General features: G+C 39.4%; 2 protein-coding genes across 2 annotated transcripts; one reads left to right on the top strand and one right to left on the bottom strand.

Moving 5' to 3' along the window:
- The first annotated feature begins 627 nt into the window (after positions 1-627).
- On the top strand, positions 628-9,548 carry LOC110953686 (sodium-dependent neutral amino acid transporter B(0)AT3-like). Its single transcript, XM_022197814.2, is given in 13 exon segments — positions 628-1,051; positions 2,811-2,852; positions 2,855-2,950; positions 4,061-4,198; positions 6,011-6,192; positions 6,290-6,400; positions 6,480-6,592; positions 6,678-6,806; positions 6,889-7,048; positions 7,193-7,397; positions 7,486-7,645; positions 7,739-7,901; positions 8,864-9,548. Coding segments are annotated over 13 exon segments (1,830 nt in total). The 5' UTR covers positions 628-909; the 3' UTR covers positions 9,053-9,548.
- tert (telomerase reverse transcriptase) lies at positions 8,055-19,898 on the bottom strand. Its single transcript, XM_051955575.1, has 12 exons — positions 19,767-19,898; positions 18,219-18,557; positions 18,019-18,104; positions 17,807-17,920; positions 17,592-17,663; positions 13,393-13,581; positions 12,905-13,031; positions 12,027-12,088; positions 11,605-11,729; positions 11,380-11,517; positions 10,025-10,191; positions 8,055-8,471 (listed from the first exon to the last, which is right to left on the bottom strand). Exons 1-11 carry the CDS (start codon positions 19,896-19,898, stop codon positions 10,088-10,090), a joined length of 1,488 nt encoding a protein of 495 aa, XP_051811535.1. The 3' UTR covers positions 8,055-8,471; positions 10,025-10,087.
- Between the last annotated feature and the right edge of the window lie 1,260 nt (positions 19,899-21,158).

The following is a 21,158-nucleotide window of genomic DNA, read 5'->3' as shown; positions in this document are numbered from 1 at the left end:
CTTTTGTCTAAATCTGCATGAAAGAAAATTAGAACAGGAAAAGAGGACTATGGATGACCTAAAATGCCATGTGCCTCATTTAACTAAGTCTGGGTTTGTAGTTGCTGGTTGGCTAAGTTCACAGGCAGGAAATGTGGGCATAAAGTGACATTCGTATTGGCTCTGATCTTTTCTAATCTGCACATAATCAAAACTGCAATGTACCAAAACATCAGTCGGGTTTCTCCCCTTCAGATTAAAAAGAGTGTCCATCTGCAAAGAACAGGCTTAGTGACTGTAACACAGAGAACCTAGGTCCTCAGAAAGTCCTTAAAACATCTACAGTTTTTCCGGTACAGAAAGCAGCTCTTTACTCTCTATTTACCAGGAGCAAACGTTCTGTAAAACATATCAGCGCACATTTTAATTCACATACTCTGCACATAAAAACAGAGGTATAGTTTGATCGTGACAGAACCATCATGATGTCTCAGCTACAGCGCATCTGATTGGTTTGCTGGAGGTGAGTGTAACACTAACAGCATCACCAGGTTATCCATTAATTCAGCACACTCCCATTTTACACATTATACAGAGTTAACCACTAAATCATCATGCCTGGTGCTTGCTTTCCATCCCTTCCTGCTGACCTGATTACTTCATAAAAACCAATAAAATCCATAATCCTGACTCAAAGCTGAAACTGATAGGGCATGAAAAGACAACCCACTTTAGGAAACCGGACAGAGGACGAGAGGAGAGCTGGACATCACTTGGCCCAAACCACTGGTGACAGTATTTATTCTGATGAACACTGAAATCAACTGGAGAAACCTGGACGGAAGAAGAAAATAATACAACCCGACTGACGTGCATGCTAGTAATAAAAGACTTGAATCCTTGAAAGAAAAGCCTTTTTGCCAGCTGAGAATGGGTAAGGCAAAAGATTCTGCAGTGGAGGAGAGACCCAAATGGGGCAACAAGACTCAGTATCTGCTAACATCTATTGGCTTCGCAGTGGGACTTGGGAACGTGTGGCGGTTTCCCTACCTATGTCAAGTCCATGGAGGAGGTGAGATGCTGCCTTTGATTTGTACTTTCCATACATCTTAACATATCTTAACTGAGTTAATGGTGTGAGAATATAAGCATTTTATACCTACATTAACGCTACTCCAGGCAAAACGATGCTTCACTTTCGATTTAGACTTTGCTTCAGTTAAATTAGTCATTAGGATTAGAAACAAGGTCAGTCCCTGTATCAATGCTGGGAAACGGGGAGTCTTATCTATGTACGATTGATCGTGGAAAAACGTCAGGGATTGCTTTGCACAATAAACCCACTTTCTGTATTTACTTCCTCATAGCTTCCAGTTAGATATGTTGAGTCTTGAAGCCACAGAATAAAAGAGCACCCAGGTTAAGTTGTGTAAACAGCTAATCTTGAAAAAAAGAAAACGGGGCTCTATCAACTTCACATATTGACTTGGAGATCCAGAGATTCCCATAAGAGTGAGCCTCTGTTTGACCTCGGCTTAGTGATCCTACTAGTCATATTTGTGTTACGTTGCTTTAGCCTCTTGCATTATTTCGCAAAGACGCAGTTGTAGCAGAATAAAACAATGTTTAATCAAGGAGGAACAAAGCTGAGCTATTACTTAACTTGACTCTTTTCTTTCCTTGCCACTTTCTACTTCTACTCCACCCCATTTCAAAAGGAAATACTGCACTTGACTACATTTATCGTAACATATTTACTTAATTTGCAGATTTCTTTTGTTACTGTACACAAAACATAAAAGGAACTACCCAACAGTTTACACAAGCACACCAAAGACAGACAGCTAATTAATCAATTAGTTGAAGTCTTATATGTAATAGTTCAAACTGAGCTCCACCTCAACCAGCTGCACCAGTAATATCCTGCTTTTAAATGAATGCATGTGTGTAAATCATCTAATATTACAACAGTCGCAGGGGTAAGAGTTCTGCACTGAGTATCTGTATGACTTTGCGAAAATTTTCATGGGCATACTTGCATATCCTTATTTAAGAGACATTCTCAAAGCAGAACGTGTCCTTGTAACAGAGTATATTTACTTCAGTGTGTTTTGCCGTGTACACCACTGACATTGCTATTATACTGCTTAGTGTTGTTTATTTTTCATGCTGTTGGACCTCGATGTTGAATTTCGTTCTTTCATGTTTTTAACATGTTTGAGTGACAATAAACTAAAGTGACTGACAGGCAGTGAGAATTACAGGCAATTGTAAAAATGTTTTTCTCTACATTTTCACAAACTTGACTTGGGGACGGGCTGCACAGCGGCTTGGTGGTCAACACTTTCGCCTTGCAGCTAGAAGATCCCTGGTTTGCGAGCCCAGCTCCCTAGGATCTTTCTGTATGGAGTTTGCATGTTCTCCCTGTGCATGCGTGGGTTTTCTCAGGCTTCCTTGGTGATTCTAAATTGTCCATAGGTGTGAATGTGAGTGTGCTTATTTGTCTCTCGGTGACACTTCAGACAACCCTAATGAGGATTAAGTGGTGTATAGATAATGGACGGATAACTTGTGGCCTCTCGCAATTCCAAAAAAAAAAAAGAGAAAGAGAGAGAGAAATCTCACCCTTGTATTTAAATTTGTTATCCCTTGAAGAGAACTTCAAGTATTGCAATTCTGCCTCATGTATTACTTGTTCCTGCTTAATCAAGTTTTTTCATTCAGATGTTTGCTGTGATCATAAACTTGTTGAACTCTCTGCAAAGTGTGATGCTGAAGACTAATGTTTCTGATGTCTAACTGTGGGGTAAATGCTGCCTTTGTGTCTTCAGGTGCTTTCCTCATCCCCTACCTTATAGCGCTGGTGTTTGAGGGCCTCCCCTGCTCTACCTGGAGTTGGCTATAGGACAGAGGCTCCGCTTGGGCAGCGTAGGGGTCTGGAACTCCATCTCTCCGCTGCTGGGTGGACTCGGTGAGGAACCTAAAATTATTAGTAAAACGTATCGGAATCTTTATTTAGCCTGGGAGTATATAGGTCCACTGTTTGGATGCATTGTAAGGAAACATTTCTTCAGCAGAGAGTTACAATCACACTACTTCTTTTAAAAAAAACTCTTTGGAGTGGTATTATGAGTGAAATATAGTCAGAAAATGCAACAAAAATGCATGAAATAAAATGAAAGCACACCAAATTTAGTCATTTTTCTCATATGTGCTGAAGTAAAAAAAAATGAGACGAGAACATTTTGCAGAAACACAATAATACAGACAGTCAAAACTTTGAGACCATATTTTTCAACATAATTTTTATTTTGAAGCCTGAAACTGGATTTTCTTCATATGAATCATTTGTTTAGCATATTGGCATACAGAAACAAAAATCTAAAGTTTCAAGAATGATTTCAAAATAAAGAATTTCACAAAAGAAAACGGCACCTGCCAAACACAAAGTCACAACAGTCAATACTGGGTATGGCCTCCATTTGCTTCGATGCAGGCAGCAATCCGTCGGCGCATGCTTTGGACCAGGCTTCTGATTGTGGGTTGGGAACAGCCCATACGTCTGGCTACATCACTGTAGCTCAAACCAGCCTCCACCATACCCAGTGCCCGGAGACGTTGTTCATGTGATAGACGCGGCATGATGCTGTTCACTGGACTAACAATGGTGGCCTTTTTTGGGCCTTTATATAGGCCTTCAAAATCCATTCTCAAATTGTGCAGATACTCACTGAGTATTGCTTGGTGTGTATTTGGTTCACTTTTGCAAAGTGACCAACCCATGTGCAATGAATCATGACAAAATGACAACTCATCATTATCTCAACTACCAGGGCACTAGATCATCAGTAAATCCACAATGAATAATTACAACCCCCCTACAAGTAGAATTCTGCGTACATTTCTACCTCAAAGTTTCTATTGACTGTCAGTATACATGTTAACTTGTTATTGATGATCTAAGAAGTATGTTTTACTTCAGTCACTTTCTATGTTGGACAAAGGTTCATTTCTTAAGCTGATTTTTTTTTTTTGAAGTTTGGAAATCTTCTCTGAGTCAGTGTTGTATTCCCGTGTGCAGGTATCGCCTCCACCATTGTTTCATTGCTGGTGTCCCTTTTCTACAACACCATCCTGGCCTGGGTGCTCTGGTATTTCTTTCACTCTTTCCAGGAACCACCGCCCTGGAAAAACTGTCCAATCAATGCAAACCTCACAGGTAAGAAGAAAAAAAAAAGAATCCCGTGATTTTAAAGCTGACAGAAACAACAGAAATGTTGCCACACTTCAGCTCAGTACAATATGGAAAGTTTTATTGTAGCCCCTTTGTTTTGAGAAACTAAAGCAAAAGTAATGTCTGTAACCTCGAAGACTCATCAAGGTCTAAGTGACATTTCAGGGCAGATTTTATAGCAAATTTACTGCTTTATGGCACAAAGGAATGTCGCAGACAGTGGAATAAGTGACAGCCAAAGAGCAAATGTGGATGTTTAACTCTAAAGCTCCAAATGTGCTCTGAACAGCTCTGGATCTAAATTTCTTTCAGTGTTTTTTTTTTCTTTTAATTTCATTAACAAAAGCAACAACAATAAAGAAAAACAGCCTGGATCTATTCATCTGTCATTCTGGTCATGCGTTAAAAGTCCTCCAAAAGAGTATGACACAATTGATCAAAGACATTCCCAAAAGTCTCATATGTTTGCAGAAGTGAAAAGATTTTTTTGTCACGTCTAGTATTTAATTTCTCCGTGTCATCGTCTCGTAGCAGGATATTTGCTGCAGCGATTAACAAATAACATACAGTACTGCTGGGGAGAAATGTTTCCCACAACTTACATAATATGTCACCAGGAAACTGAGAAGCAATGAAAATACATTTTATTGTTTTACTCTAAGTGAGATAAGCTCTCATGAGAATATGGAAAGAATTTTTATTTTATTCTTATTTTGTGATGGACACAGGCAGCAGATTAGGCCTGATTATTATTAGTTATTTCATTGTTTTTTTTTGCTTTGGGACTTTATGGGTAATTTGTTCTCATCTCACCAGACCTGCATTGATACCCCTGAACTATTTTAATGGGAAAATAACTATTTCAAGGCACACCTTTTTTATATGATTACAGGAGTGGAAAACATCAGAAATTCCAAGGGGCACAGTTTGAGATCAACTGTTTGAACCTGTGATATTCCTTTACTGTTATGCACTTAAACACCAAGTCAGATTGCTTGTATGTGAAAACCTTTTTGGCAGTAAATTCTTTATGATAATATGAAACATGGGTTTGGAAATGAAGATTACAGAGAGCACAGTGCATTGGGTTTTAATTTCATTTTACTCTAAAATAACTAGAAAATGGTGCAGTCATCCAGTTCATAATCAAAACATCTGGATTTGACATGTTTTCAGAAATAACATTAATATTAATGTCATGATGACGACATAGCACTATGACCACCTCCCTAATGTTGTGTTGGTCCCCTTTATGGTGCTAAAACTCCTCTGACCCAGTGGGGCATGGCCACAGGACCTTTGGGGATGGAAATTCTCTGGGTCCAGTGGGTTGCAGACCTAGATCAGGCTTATCCTGGTACATCCCACAGATGCTCAGTAAGATTTGGATCTGTGGAACTCAGATGAACACCTTAGCTCTGTCATGCTCCCCGGGCCATTCCTGAGAAGTTTTTGCTGTGTATCAGGGTGCAATGTCCTGCTCAGGGTGGCAACTGGCATTAAGGACTGCTGTTGTGATGGGGATTGCTTGATCTGCCATGCTTAGGTGGGTGGTCCATGTCAAACATCCACATGAATGTCAAGACTCAAGGTTTCCCAGCAGAACGCTGCATTATAACAAGATGATCAATGTTATTCACTTCACCTGTGAGTGGTCATAATGTCGTGGCACATTGCTCAATGAAATAAAAGACTAAAAGAACACATTTTCAAATCAAAATAGCACTAAATGAATGAAGGGTATTATGGATAAGAATACGACAGATCAGTTTCTTGCATCTGTGTACGTCCATTTAGGCTATATTGTGGAGTGTGAGAAAAGCACTCCAGTGAATTACTTCTGGTATCGTGAGACCCTGAACATCACACCTGACATCGAAATAAGCGGCTCTCTGCAGTGGTGGATGGTCCTCTGTTTGATCAGCGCCTGGTTTATCGTCTACATCTGCGTCATCAAAGGCATCAACTCCATAGGAAAGGTCAGTGAAAAGTGATTAACTCCTATTCCAAAAACAACCCCTCTAGTATATCAAGTTGTGTGTTTTTTTAAAAAAAAAAAATTATTTACCTTTCCAGGCTGTGTATGTGACATCCACGTTCCCTTACCTGGTACTGACTATTTTCCTGATCTATTCCCTTACTCTGCCTGGAGCTACTGATGGACTGACATATCTCTTTACTCCTAAAGTGAGTACTTGTAGGATTGTATCTTAAGCCTCAGACGCACATCCATTGTACTAATTTGTTCTTCTCATGCTTGCTGCAGTGGGACAAACTGTTGAACCCACAAGTGTGGCTGGACGCTGCCACCCAGATCTTCTTCTCTCTTTCTGTAGCATTCGGAGGTCTCATAGCTTTCTCCAGCTACAACCCAGAGAGGTAAGGACTACACCTCCTCAACTGAGTGTCTGGCAAGGACAAGGTGATTACAAAGTTCTGTGTTTTGTTGTTCTGTGTCTACTAGAAACAACTGTGAGAGGGACGCCCTTCTTGTAGGAATAATAAACAGTGCCACATCTCTCTATGCATCCATTCCTATCTTTTCCATCCTGGGTTTTAAAGCCAACAACGCCTTCCTCTCCTGTATGGACAAGTATGTATGCACATCTGTTGTAGGTGATTTTAAAACTGTCTTTTTAAATCCTGAGAACTGATTCTCATAATCCCATCCTCAGAAACATCCTGGCTCTGACAAACGAGTTTAATATGCCTGACCAGAACATAACAGTGGACAACTATGATCACTGGGTCAATTATCTACATCAGACATATCCAGACCAGTTCTCAGAAGTATCCTTAAACGCCAATTGTAGCCTACAAACATTTCTGGAAGAGGTATTGTAACTTCTTTCTAACCTCCCACTTTCTGAAATTCCTGCTTGTTTTCCACCCTCACTTTGCACTGTGCTTTCCACACAAGCAGTCATTTCAAGTTTCCGCATTACTTTCTTGTCTCCCTCTTCCACCTTCCTCCCTCAGAGTGCTTCAGGTACTGGTCTGGCTTTTATTGCGTTCACTGAAGCAGTGATAGCAATGCCAGTCTCTCAAATATGGGCCATCCTCTTCTTCGTCATGCTCTTCAGCTTGGGTCTCTCCTCCATGTTTGGCAACATGGAAGGCGTCCTCACACCCATCAAGGACCTCAAAGTGCTTCCTAAGTGGTTGCCTGAGGAGATCTTTACAGGTAATTGTACACCACCTGAAGCTGGTATAAAACTAAAGAGAATATTTATATTTTTCCATTAAATTCTTTTTTGTTCGCATTTCCTCAGCGATGGCCTTCCTATTGTGTTGTGCTGTGGCCCTCATCTTCGCCCTGGGCTCAGGGAACTACTGGGTGGAAGTTTTTAACACCTATGTGGGCTCCGTCCCTCTGCTCATCATTGCACTCTTTGAGCTTATTAGCGTCATTTATATCCGTGGAATGAAAACGTAAACTTTTCATCTCTTCTTTTTTATCTCAAACATAACACACAGTTTTAATTGCAATGTGTTTAACAGTTTCTCTGGTCTGTGCTCTGATAGTTTCAGTGATGATATCTATTTCATGACCGGGAGGAGGCCCAACTTCTTTTGGAAGGCGTGCTGGATGTTCATCAGTCCTGCGCTGCTCCTGGTGGTGTTCATCGCCTACGTGGTCGTCCAAGCACAGCAACACCCCACTTATCCCGCATGGAACCCAGATCATGTAAGCAAGTGTAGAGTTGAAGCAGGCAAAAAAAAGAGAGCTAAAAGTGTGAATTTCACCAATATTCCAAAGGTGCCCAGCAACACAACTCCATATATATATGCTAATACTGCTGAGGTGCTGAACGAAAACTTCAAAAGGTTGGCAATAGGACAGTATTTGCAGATATTTTATTTATAATGTGAACAAAGCTCAGATAAAGCTAATTTTGTGATAACTACATTTATGTCGCTGTCTTAATAAAACACAAGGCTTCTCAAGATAATGAGATAATTTATAGTTCATTTGATCACACCTGATTTTAGCCTTCGAGATCAAAGTCCCCACCGTCCTCAGTCGTAGCAGAATGCACTGGCCTGTCAGGCTGCAGCCAAGCTGGCCCTGTGTCATGTGTGTTCGTTTTCATATTTGTTAGACTCTGAACGAAGACCCGTCCAATGCACTGATCACATTGTACTCCTTGATCAGACATTTTCAGCTTAAATCAGTTGTTGCATTTGCCAAGGCGCCGTATGTGCATCTCGTCGTCATGAGAAAACCAGCCGTCTTATTGAGATGATGAGAACTTACCTATTTATAGAAAATGAGAAAATACATTTTTGTTGTCACTGATGAGATACTTTACCAGTTATCTCTCGGTGGCAGCATTAAAAAAATATATTGCAAGTACGGCCATTCTCAACTGCCAACTTGGCTCTGCTCTAAGGTTTAAAAAAAAAAAAAAAAAAAAGCCTTTCAGCAGCGCTAAATCAAAAAAAAAAAAATTTGCATTCTGTGTCTCTTTTGTTTAATGAACACAAAAAAATGGTTTTATGGGAATTCGTACACCCACAATATTGCTTGGTTGGACTCAGTATCTTTAAACTAATACAAGTGATCCTAATTACTTACTGTAGGGTTTTATTTAATTTAAATATGTATACATTCTTATTTTTTCACATTGTACATGTCTTTCTCTCTAGGATGAATTCCCAAAAACCGAAAAGAAGCCATATCCAGACTGGGTGTTTGCCATAATCATCCTTCTCTCTTCAGTGCCTGTGATTCCCATCCCTCTAGTGGCTATCTACAGACTGATCCGCCGAAAAATGAGGAGGTCGTCTTACAATGTCGACTTAAACCCCTACAACAATGATGCTTTTGAGGGTTAAGTTCACGAACAGAACAATCAAAGACCTTGAGGACTATGGCGAGTTATAAGGCTGCCATGTTCCCCAACAGAAGAAGACGTCTTCATGTTATCACTACTTGTGTGGAATGTTCATCTAAATTGGAATACAGAATTTAATAATGATTCTGATGTTTAAATGATCAGGAGTTTTGAGAACATGAGGTGACATATGACAAAAACAGAACTAGATTTATTTAACAGTGAGATTTTTGTTCCTTTTGACATTGCTTTTGTGATGTACATCATGTAAATAATATTCAGTAGAGTGAAAAACACAGTCTTGTTTGATTCCACATTCACAAAACCATATATGTGAACACAAATGTAGGTTTAATATGCACGAGATCTTAAACTTCATCCATTTTTGAAGGGGACGAATGTATTGTAAAAAAAACGGAAACGGATCATCTTGTACAAAAATAATTTGACTTGCTCACCGTAATGATAATATTTCTGTGCACTTTGTCATTAAATGTATTTTCTAAGTGATGCCATGTTTTCTTTGCGGTAGGGTTCCACTGTGGAAAACTACCACAAAGTGTAAATCAAAGTTCAAAAAGTCAAACAGCTGAGCAATGACGTATGCTTCAGTACAGAAGCTCAATAATGCTCTATTTTCTATCTTAACTGATCTGGTTGTTGCTGTTTCATAGGGTGTGGTTATGACTGTTGTTTATCACTTCAGTGTTTTATATCAGATGACTTGGACACTTATTTTTGGCAACCAGTTTGCCTGACGCTATGACATATATTACATACTATGTCTTAGGAAAACTGACAGATAAGATAAATCCAAATTACTGCTTTCAATACACTGTTCATCTCACTCTCACATAACCTGAGGATCAGGCATAAAAGTTTTGGACAATGTCTTAATTTTGACAGACAACACAACAAAAGTAAAAACATGAACATTTTAGGAAAACAGGACTAAAGAAATACTTCAACATACCTTTCAGTTCGTAACAGTGTTCTTTGGTTGTGTTGGGAACTGAAATAGTGCTAGCTGGTAGTTTTATGTCTGGATGGCCAAGAAGTCAACTGGGATTCTGGGGTTAGTGGCCTGTCGGACCCTGGCCAGCCTCAGATCCCCGAGACGCCGCTCCAGACTTCGCTTCCCTATTGAGACGATGAGACCACAAGATAAAATGCACTTTATCTTCTTTAGTTAACTGTAAAAGTTCATCCACGTGAACTGTAAAATCAACATAAGATGGCTATAAACTGACTTGTGTACACATAAAAATCGCGTATATCTATTTAATGGCTTGGGCGCACATTTCACAAGTTCATATTAAATTCAGTTATATTTATATAGCACCAATTCACATTGTCATCTAGGAGCATGTCACATAGTCAGGTGGGATCCTTACAAAGTGCAAAAGGATGGTCCGTTCAGGAAATTTCCAGTGACGATGTTTTTATATTTATGGAGCCTTTTGTCACCATCATCACTTATTTTGTTTCACAGACAGGTGGATGATGGGCTCAGTGATTTCGGGAAAACATCTACTTGTGCTTTGACTTGATGCCAAGCTACAGTTCAATATTCACGCTGCAACAGATTTAAAAGATGTGACGGAGCTTTACTACACGAGTTACGATCAAAAGCGCAATTTTCTGGCTTCAAATAAACACAATGAGGCAGAGTTTATGATGTGCAATTTGGCCGCTCCAATCGGGACAAAAATGTTCCATCGCTTTGGGCTGCCACAAATAAAGCAATCTGGTGTAAGAGGCTGTTGTGTGGTCATTTTTGGCACAAATTTATGGGAAATGGTCTGTATTTATATAGCGCTTTACATTATAAATCACATTCACACACTGATGGCGGAAGCTGCCATGCAAGGCGCTAAACACGACCCATCAGGAGCAGTTAGGGGTCTGGTGTCTTGCTCAGGGACACCTCGACATGAGCTCTCCAGGCCAGGATCGAACCAGCAACCCTCTGGTTACAAGACAGCCGCTCTACCCACTGAGCCATGCCATGAAAAATTTTGCATAAAAAAGAAATTTTCGCACAAAGTTAAACATGAGAATTTGCGACTTTCCTTGATTTATTTGATTGTAAATGTAATATCTTTGGGTTTAGGAGTACAGGTGAAAAAAATTAAAGCACGTGGGCCATCACACGTGCCGTTTGTGAGTTTTTTTCTGAAAATTTTCCATCTTATTAATAAATATAACACAAACAATTCTGATTTACTTCAAAACTGGAATAATGCGCCACATCAGATGTGATCATAAGTTTGGATCATCTTTTGTGAGATTGATGTGAATATGCACATGCTTCCTGAGGGTACGTACGTTTGTGCAGGTGTGGGAGCAGAGCTTTATAAAGACAATGGTGGCGAGACAGCACCAGCAGGAAGGACAGACAGAAAAGCAGCTCCACTGCTTCATATTGTAGAATGCCCGTCTGGGCTTTATCACCTAAACTCAGTCCTGGAAAAAAAAAGAGAGAAAAATAATATTGAGATTTTAAGTTTTTCACTTGATCTTTTATTCAGATGTATGAAGTGGAATTGTTGCCTTTGTTGCTGAGCCTGATGAACTTGTTGGCATACTGCACCATGTCCCATATCATCTGCAGGAAGTAGGCAGGGTTCTTAGCAACCGTCTGACCAAAGGGCAAACTCTGTGCACACACATGGAACCTAAAGAATAAAACAAAAAAGAAAGACAAGACAATATAGAGACCAGCAACATTCAGATATTGACATTTGGCAGTACAGCACTGTCAGTGCAGATATTGATTGAAAACAATCTTTGTGCTTGTATTATTATCTTTAAAGGTCTCTATATTAAGCCAAAGTCTGTGAGCACATGTGAGCGTAAAAGTGAACTGAGTGTGAATTTCCTGAGTTTTTCGATGCCCCTTTAACATGCTCATTCTCAATCACTTGAATTTTGTGGGGGGAAAAAAAAGTCCCATTCGAGGACTCTGGCTGTACCTGCACGCATGTAGCAGCACCAGCTTGTAGATGTTCTTGTAGATCGTCTGAACAGAATTGATCTGAGGAGAAAAATGTATCCATTTTTATATTAATAACAAAACAAGACATGGGGGAATTAGTTTACAACAATGACGAGCAAATTTTTGTTTATCTTTTTACATTATATTTAACACAGGCACAATAAACGCGTTACATTTTCTGTTGCCCTGTTTGTCTTGTAAAATACATTTACTGGTGTTTACTCTGCTTACCATTAAAAAACCTGACACATTTACAACTAGAATTTACCACTCTGTTGCTATTTTAGGGTGAGGTCTTACTGGAAATTTTGGACTATACACGTGATGCAGCTGGGCGATAAAACAGTCCATCAGCATGTGTTGTTAGATGAAGTGCACGTTTAGTTCATTAACCTTCAGTCTTCTGGAGGATGTCTTTATAGATCGTCCCTTTGTCCCCTATAACTGGCATGAAGTTACTATTCGTGATATAACCACACAGCAGAATACAGAGCCTTTTGAGTAGAAAATGAGGAAGAGCTAAAACTTTGTAAAGCACCTGCTATTTGACATTTTCAATCAAAGGCTTTTAATAAAAGTCAGTGTTGCTTCTACTACAATTAAGACAAAAATGTTAAAAATCTCAATAAATCTACACCTTTTCCTTACTCAGATACTTGTATGATATTGCTCCGAGCGTAAATGGAAACCAGGCAGTGAAACAACAACGTCGTGTGATGAATTAGCATTCAAGCTTGTATCTTCTAAGCTTTCCCTAACTAGTTAATCAATCAGTTAATCACTTGGCCTATGAATTATGAAAAATGCTAAACTGCTGCAGGATTTTTAAATCTAAGGACTCTTTTCATCTCTGACCTTCAGGTCCAAGAAAAGGGCATGGCACTTGAGCCTGAGGACACCCATTAATTTCCTCCTCATTTGTTGTCCAGCTGAGTGGAAAGAGCCCAAAGTTAGGCTGTAGCGCAGGGAAACACCTGCATAGCTGTGAAAAGGGAAAAGTAAACAAAGAAAAAGCAGCAAAAAGGACCAAAAAGATAATTTAGCATGAAAAAATACTTCAAGTAGCAACAGAGTTACAATGTTTATTGCACTGTATGCTAGACTGGCAAACAAACATTGTATGATTGTTTATGTCGTCTCATAAACAACTGTTCATGAGATAATCATAAGCTAAACCCTAACCCTAAAACCTTGTGTTTATGATCAAGTGCAAAGTACAGGAAGAGTTTCACTCAACTGACAAAAAAACCATAAAGGCTGGCAAAAAGCCCAACAACTTTCCACGTAAAAAACACACTTGCCAGTAATTCCGCAGCACGACAACATTTAACGAGAAGTTTTACCTGGAATAATCTTTGTAGACGTCCAGCGAATGGGTGTCCAGCAGCAGTCCACACCAGGGGAAGGGGCAGTGAGGGGGCAGCACACGGATGTCAGGACAAGATCCAAGGCTTTCTGACGCTTCAAAGTTGACCACCACCTTTTGCGGGTTGACCACCAGGCCGTACTGTGGTACTCCAGCCATCAAAACCCTACACAGATATCAGCACAAGTGGTGTTAACTGTGAAAATTTAGCTCTTTATAGTAGTAGATCTGCTGCAAAATGCTCCATTAAGAAAATAATCTGTGCTTGAAATGACTCGAGTTCATTTGTAGATTTCAAACGTGTGTAACACTGTTTCTAATTGAATCAGACTGACAGGAATCCCTACACTGAAATCACATACAGCCATATACATAGGGATGGTACCCCGGAACTAATGTGGTATCAGAGCAAAATTTTTGCACCAGAAAGTGATCTTCTGCCAAAAACTAATTTTAGTCCACAAAAGCAATTATGGGCATAATTTTACCTACTCTGTGTTGAACTCATTCAGACATTTTTAGCCAGTTAAAATAGCTTTAAAGCAGGCATGTCATTGGGAAATTACCAAATAAGTGAATCCTTGGAAGCGAAGGAGTGGAGCGACCGAGCCGGGGGGACAGTTAATATGCAAGAAACCTTTGAAATTTAAAAGCTGAAATGGTGCATTCTGGTGAACTCTGACACCTAGAATTCTTTAAACATGAAGGCTTAAAAAAATGTCTGTATGGGACCTTCTAGGCACCCCCCAAAAACAGCACAAAGTCATGTTAATGTGATGAAACCAAATATTTATACTGGATTCAAATTTGAATGAGCCACATGAAGTCATCACTATGTGTGCTTTCCGATCGACCATGGGAGTGAGCCTCTTCTGTTGAGGAACTTGTGGGGCAATGCCACTGGGTTGTTGCAAGCATAGACATAATAAAGAGTAGACGCCGCATCAACCGCTACTGCCTATTGGGGCTGACCAGCGGTGGGGTCGTCATCTTGGTCCGGTCAGCCGCTCCACTCAGCGCTGTTTGGACCAAATTATTTTAATAATTTGAAGAGACAATATATGATTACGCCATATATACATATATAAACAAAATACTGACTAATGAACACATTTCTATATAAAACTATATATATATATATATATTATCATTTTCTGATATATCTTTTTTAATATATATGTATGAATTATATTGACAGTCTATATATGATTTATATAATAATTTTCTCTGATATATTGATTATATTAATACTCCACATATGATTTATATATATTATGTTTTCTGGTATATAACTTCTATTGTTTTATATAGAAATATGTGTTCATTAGTCAGTATTTTGTTTATATATGTATATATAGTGTAATCATATATTGTCTCTTCAAATTATTAAAATAATTGACTTTACTGCCATTATCTGCTTCTCTAACATATATTAGTGTGTGTGTGTTTACAGTGTTTGCAAAATACCTGTCTACAGTCGAGCTTAATATCAGAATATTCTATTACCTATTATTATTATTATCTATTATTCCCGCTATGAATATTAAAATACGCCGAACCATTTGTCCTGTATCATAGCTACATGTATGACATTTGCAACAAAAAAATAAAATAAAAACGTGTGAAAATCAGTTTAATATTCAGAGTTAAGAGGGCGGCCGTATTTCTCGCTGCGCAGCAGCCCGAGCGGCGTCTACTCTATTATGTCTATGGTTGCAAGTACACACTACTGATCCTGTATGTTTGGTCCTGTTGTCGCGTCTCTTCGCTCCGCCGGGTGAAAAAATTGCTGGGCATTTGGTGGTTAGAGTCTTTTCGTACAATTTCCTGGCATGATTTTTCGTTTTCATGTGGTCTATCAGCGCTTGGCATCCTTTGTCGCTGTATTTTGTCTCATCGTCGCACACCATGCACCTCGCTTTCCCAGCTGCATCTAACTTTCGATAATGCTCTCCAATCGTTGTTTCCAACTCGTGCTTTTGCCAGCGCACTGTTGACAACTACGTGCAATCCAACCCTATACCCCTTACACCCTATATTTTTTTTCTCATCGAATTTGGGCGATTCACGTTGGGTCTCAAAATTGATACCTCGACACCCGAATTTTCGCGGATCCGCGACCAAATAACATGCCCGTTAAAGGATCAGTTCAACTCATATAATGTCATTTCCTACTTGCCAAAAAGTGACTGTGTCAACTCATTGTGACTGAAATGCTATTAACGCATCAAAATGACTTGATTTAATTCGCCAGAGTCATATTTTGGAAATATAACCTACAGGATGATTTTTTAAAATTGTAAATATAATCATGTTAATTACAATTTTAACATGGATATTAGTCATACCAAATCTATACAGCCTAAACATCAGAGACAATACTATAAATTATACCCATCACTGAGGGCTTCAACTAACAATTATTGTCATCGTCACGAAATCTGTGGACTAATTTCTCTTCTAATTTATAAGTCTTTTGTTTGTAAAATCTGAGAAAACGGTGAAAATGGAGATTATTGTTCATCAAAGTTCAGAAAAATCCTCTCATGTCTTCTTTTGTCCAGTCAAAAGATATTCTATTTACTGTCATAGGAGAGTAAAAAAAACAGAAAATATTCACATTCAATATGCTGGAGTGAGAAAATTAAGACTTCTTTCTCGTAAAAATTACGTAGGCTAATTTACGGATTATCAGAATAGTTGGGAGCTGATTAATTAATAGTTGCCACTCTTCGGATGTCCATGTTAAGACTGTTTGATCCAGATAAAAGCAGCTATAGACGAGCAGAAACTGGGCAAGAATCACATTTGACACAACACAGAAACTCCGACGGTGACGGTTCTGTTAACAGAGCTTCAGAAAGTAAGATTGTTGCTTTTTCACATTGGATCTCATCACTGGAAGACATGTCTGATGTGTGCGTGTCTATGATACACCGACGCTTTCTAAATCCTAATCAGAGATGTGTCTACTGGAGTCTTACTCAAACAAACAGACTAACGACTAAGTAGGGAAAAAATGAGTGTGCGTTAGCCAGTTGTTTAAAAGTAATCATGTTCAGAAATTTGGTCTGAAATTCTGAGCATCATTTGAACTCTCCATCTGAATTTTAGCTGATTTCATGATTTGGAAGCTGCAGACAAACTGTTTCCAGCACTAAACTATTGAAAAATGAACACATCAACACAACATTAGTGTCTATATACATTTGAATTCTTACACAGTCCATATGAGAAAATAAACTAATCATTATTCTATTTTTAATTAGTTTTTTTCCTCTTGTAAAACAAAACAAACAATCACAAAGTACAGATAAGAATACTGTTAAAGTACTGGATCGCTGAAAGTAGTAGCACTGTTAAAATGTTAGCGATAACCATCCCTACATACATTTATGTTGTGTTCTCTGGTGATTCTACAGATCACATTACAAAATTAAACTTCAAAACATCTTGTATGGCTTCTGACAGGAATGTCTGGCATTGATAATAACTGATACTAATATTATAACAATATACACATGAAAATATTGTACAGTAACAATTCAGTGCCAGCATCTATCTAGCTGACACTCCCAAAATTGGAAAAAGATACATGTCAGTTATGGTTTTAGACTTTCTCTCCACCTCCCAACACTCATATTCTGAATGTAATGAATTTGCCAAACAAGAGACAAAACACTCAAACAAAATTTAAGTTGAATTTGACCAAGAACGTGTTCTTTTCCTTAAATTTTCTATAGATATCACGGGAAAAAGGATACCGCCTTTCATCGAATGATTAAACCCTGACATTTTCTTTAAATCTTCACATCTAGGTAACATCAAATTATTTTAATCTAAAAATCTGGACATATCGCGCTAGCATCATTTTCGTGGATTCTGTCGGCCACAATTATCATGTAGCCAAAAAACTGATATTGAAACAGTCCTAGCTGCCCATAATAATTCTACTGCTAAGACAAAACAATGGCCACCAATTAAAGCAATAATATTTGAACAAATTAATATGATACATATTGTACTTAATGTACATAATTAGAGTTTTTCGGAAGGTTTTAAGTAAACATGGCATTGGAAAACTCAAAGATGATACATCTCTGTCAGGAATGGAAGTGGGGAGGCCTGGTGTCACATGATAAGCAATATGTGTAACAAAGGTTGTGTGTGTCATACTTGAGAAAGGTTTGTGCTTCATTCAGGTCAGGTGTGATCAGAAGGAAGTCGTCTATGAGTCTCATCAAACACCTACAGGGCACAGAGAGACAACAGCACATAGTCAATAAGAAAGGAGCTCAAATGCAGAAAGACTGCCCTCTCCTGCTGCTGGTGTGCTATCACATCTTCACATGCTCATGTTGACTGAAATACAGAGGAGTGCTCTGCTCTACCCTTTCTTCTGAGTGTCTTTGAACAGCACATTCTCCATGTGACCGTAGCACAGACAGCAGAGCAGACTGGACACAACCGATCCTTGAGGAATCCCTCGACACTGACGGTATGTCCTGCGACACAGAGGACCAAACACCAGAATAGCAAAATCACAAAAGAAAAAGACACACGAGTTTTTTGTTTTTTTTAATATAGTCAGTGCAAAGCTTACTTCTTCCCATACTTCACAACGCTGCCAGTTAGCATTTGGGTAAAGAACTGCAAGGCCTCGTTGCCCTGAATGTCTGAGCAGAAAAGCTGCAACAAAGAAAAAGTAATAAAATATTCAAGTGTTATGAGCGTTCTTTGGTAAAAAATTTTAAACTATAAATTATCCGAACCTAAAAGAAAATAAGAGGATGTCAGTGCCACCTGCTCTACCAGGATGGCGTGATGAACTTTGCCTCTTCTCTGCAGTGAAACCAGAAACCCCTTCATGTTGGTGGATTCAATGTTATCCTCCAGGAAATCTGCCTGTGTTGACAAAAATGTAAACTCGGTTAAACAACGTGAGCACACATATGTGCATATTTGCGGGTATGACTGTACCTGTCTAACAAAGGTCCTTTTCAGGCCTTCGTGAGAATCTGCCCAGATCTTGGCATAGCGGCGGATAGTGACGAGCTCATCCTGGACGGGTGACAGAGCCTGGCCAATCACCTCTATGAGTTTGTCATGTGGCAGGCTCTCATAGGCTCCACTCACATCCACCTTTAACACAGAGAATAGGCTGATTTTAAAAATGTAAAAATCCCCAGAAACAAAATGTTAAGAATATAGAATAAAAACAGCAATCAGGATTTTTTTTAACAGAGTTTTAAAACTAATTTGGCTTCATTTAGTGAAGTATAAAAGACATTTTGTTTATGAAATGGTCAGAAATCGCAGAAAATGTATAGATTTCTGTCGAATAAGGTAGCCCACACTCATTGCATTTTCTATACACAGATTTATGCTTACTGTTGCACAAAGTCACCTCCAAAGGCTCATTTTGAGACAAGAAAAACCCTGATATGCAGCAGCATTATCAGTCTAATGAATATGATTGCACTCAATTCTAGCCACTCACATTAAGTAAAATACTCTGAAAGCCAATTAAGTTTAGTAACTGACCTTAACAAAATAGAGGGGTTGGGGTTTCTCCTTCTGGGCTGGTGCCAGAGAACACAACACCCTGTGGATATCTGACATCCCCCACACTGTGGAGCCCAGGAGGGATGGAGTAGAGTTCACACAGACTCGCAGCATGTCTTGCAAGTCCCGGACACGTCCTCTGTAAAGCTGTAAGGAAAAGAAATGATCAAAGACCCTGTTTGCAGCATATAATAATGCACAACTCATGCATGTGTAAGGGTGAATTCTATCATCACATGGTTTCTGCAGAAATCAGCCAATCAAATTTAATGCTTTTTAATGCCATTTCAATGCTATATTGAAAAACTGTAATGCCGTGAACTCAACAAATTATACGGGTTTGCTTTGTTTTTGTAAAAGATGATTTTTATATTAAAACTGTCTCCTCATTTCGCTATTTATGAATCTGGAAACCAACCCACAGGCTGCAGTCATTCTCTGAATTCCACGTTTTCTAGTTGTTTTTGCTGTAATTTGCATTTCCCAATTCTCCTCCACTTTCCAAACATGCAATTTTTGGCAATTGTACCCAACTGGCCTGAGCAATTATCGCAACGCTTCAACATGTTTATGCAGAAACACATATCTGACGAATCGCAGTCTACAATTATATACTATTATCAAATATTTCTTTTGAAAACTGCAGAAAGAATTTTTAATGCAACTGAGAATCAAATTTAATGATTTTTAATGCCATTTAAGGCCTTAATTTTTGCAAAATCAATTGAATGACTATTAATGCTTTTTAAGGCCCTGCAGAAACCCTGTATCATTGCCAAAGTGTACCCTCGTTTTGGGATCTTCTCCAATGACTCGTGTGATCGGCCTCATGCCATCCGTCTTGGGAATGAAGCGAAGGCGGGAGATGACGGTGCCTTTGGGGAGGGATGCTACTTCAGCTGGAGTCAGCTCCTCCATTTGTCCTTTGGAGAGGTGAACTCTACAAGGCAATGAAATTGTAAGCTCACGTCCTGTTGCTGCATGAATATGGGCCTTTCTAAATCAGCGTTGTGTTTACCTGAAGGCCAAGTTTTGCAGTTTGGCCCAGACTTCCCGTCTGTAGAACCTGATGGCGTTTTTCTGTGCGACACTTTCTGTGACAAAAAAACAGGCTCGAACGAGGCCCATAGCATAACCTTCCAGAAGCCAACCCAAGAACTGACCCAGTATCTGTGTCCGATAGGCAAATTCGCTGGGCGGGACCCGATCTGCGGATAGAAATATTTTGGTCACATCAGCCAAAATACATGAAGCAACCAAAAACAAACAAACAAACAAACATCAATGATAATCTCACCTGTTTTTTTGATCTTCAACCACTCACAATCATTCACCTTGATCTTCCACATCAGCTCAGCCAGTGAGAGCCTCTCAAACTTGCCGCTGTTCAAGAAGCTTCTGACCCTAGCAAGGAAATGAATTCGGTTTTGGTCGGAGCCCCACAGCTCTTGTGGAATCACAGCAGAGAGGCAATCCCTGATGAACAGGTAGACCCGGTGAGGTGTAGAGTGTTGTGACAGGAGGGAACTTAATTCTCCCTGTGTTGCCCTGCTCTCCTTGACCACTGGGCACATCCTCTGCAGTATTCTGCTGTAGTGACATCTCCTGTGTCGTCGTAGCAGCTGACTAAACAGCGGGACCATCTGAAAGAAGTGCCGAGGGAGTTTTTTTGGCTTCCTCTCAAGCTCCTTTAAATAAGGCATTCCTTCAAGGAAGATAATTCTTATCAAATCTGGCCCCTCTAGCCTTCTGGATCCACCAGCACTCTTCTTCTTTCGATTGAGAAGGAAGCCACACATGCCTCTGCCTCCATACATCAGTCCCAGTGTGCGGAAAAAACATTGCGAGGGTGGCAAAGGGGGGAAAATCCCTGATTTCCAGGATGAACCACCTTCCAAGGGAAGTAAGGTTTTTGGCATTTCAACAGGCTGTTTGGTGCCAGATGCACTAGTTTCCTGAGTTTTCATAGATAGTGCTGATTTATCAGGCATGGACTGTCCCTTCTCCATGACAGTGAAATCATAGCAAACCTGTTGAATTTCCTGTTTGTGTTCATGGTGTGCTACAGATCTGCTCTTTTTTGAACAAGTCATAATCTCCTCCCCATCCTTTTGATCAGCTTTCCTCTTTCTTTTTCTTGTCTTTGATCTTACATCCCTTCTCTTCCTCTTCTTGTTT

This window comes from Acanthochromis polyacanthus, chromosome 11 (genome assembly GCF_021347895.1).
Source record: "Acanthochromis polyacanthus isolate Apoly-LR-REF ecotype Palm Island chromosome 11, KAUST_Apoly_ChrSc, whole genome shotgun sequence".
Taxonomy (NCBI): Eukaryota; Metazoa; Chordata; class Actinopteri; family Pomacentridae; genus Acanthochromis; species Acanthochromis polyacanthus.
Note: the sequence above shows the minus strand (reverse complement) of the source record. Positions and strands in the feature narration are given on the sequence as shown.

Excerpts from the sequence above, each read along its gene's own strand:
- tert (XM_051955575.1), bottom strand. The coding sequence starts at position 19,898 with ATGGAGGAGCTGACTCCAGCTGAAGTAGCATCCCTCCCCAAAGGCACC. Across the intron at positions 17,664-17,806 it reads AAAGACACTCAGAAGAAAGG|GTGTTTGATGAGACTCATAG; the intron begins GTAGAGCAGAGC and ends TGTGCCCTGTAG. Across the intron at positions 11,518-11,604 it reads CATCAGGCTCAGCAACAAAG|GACTGAGTTTAGGTGATAAA; the intron begins GCAACAATTCCA and ends TTTTTTTTCCAG.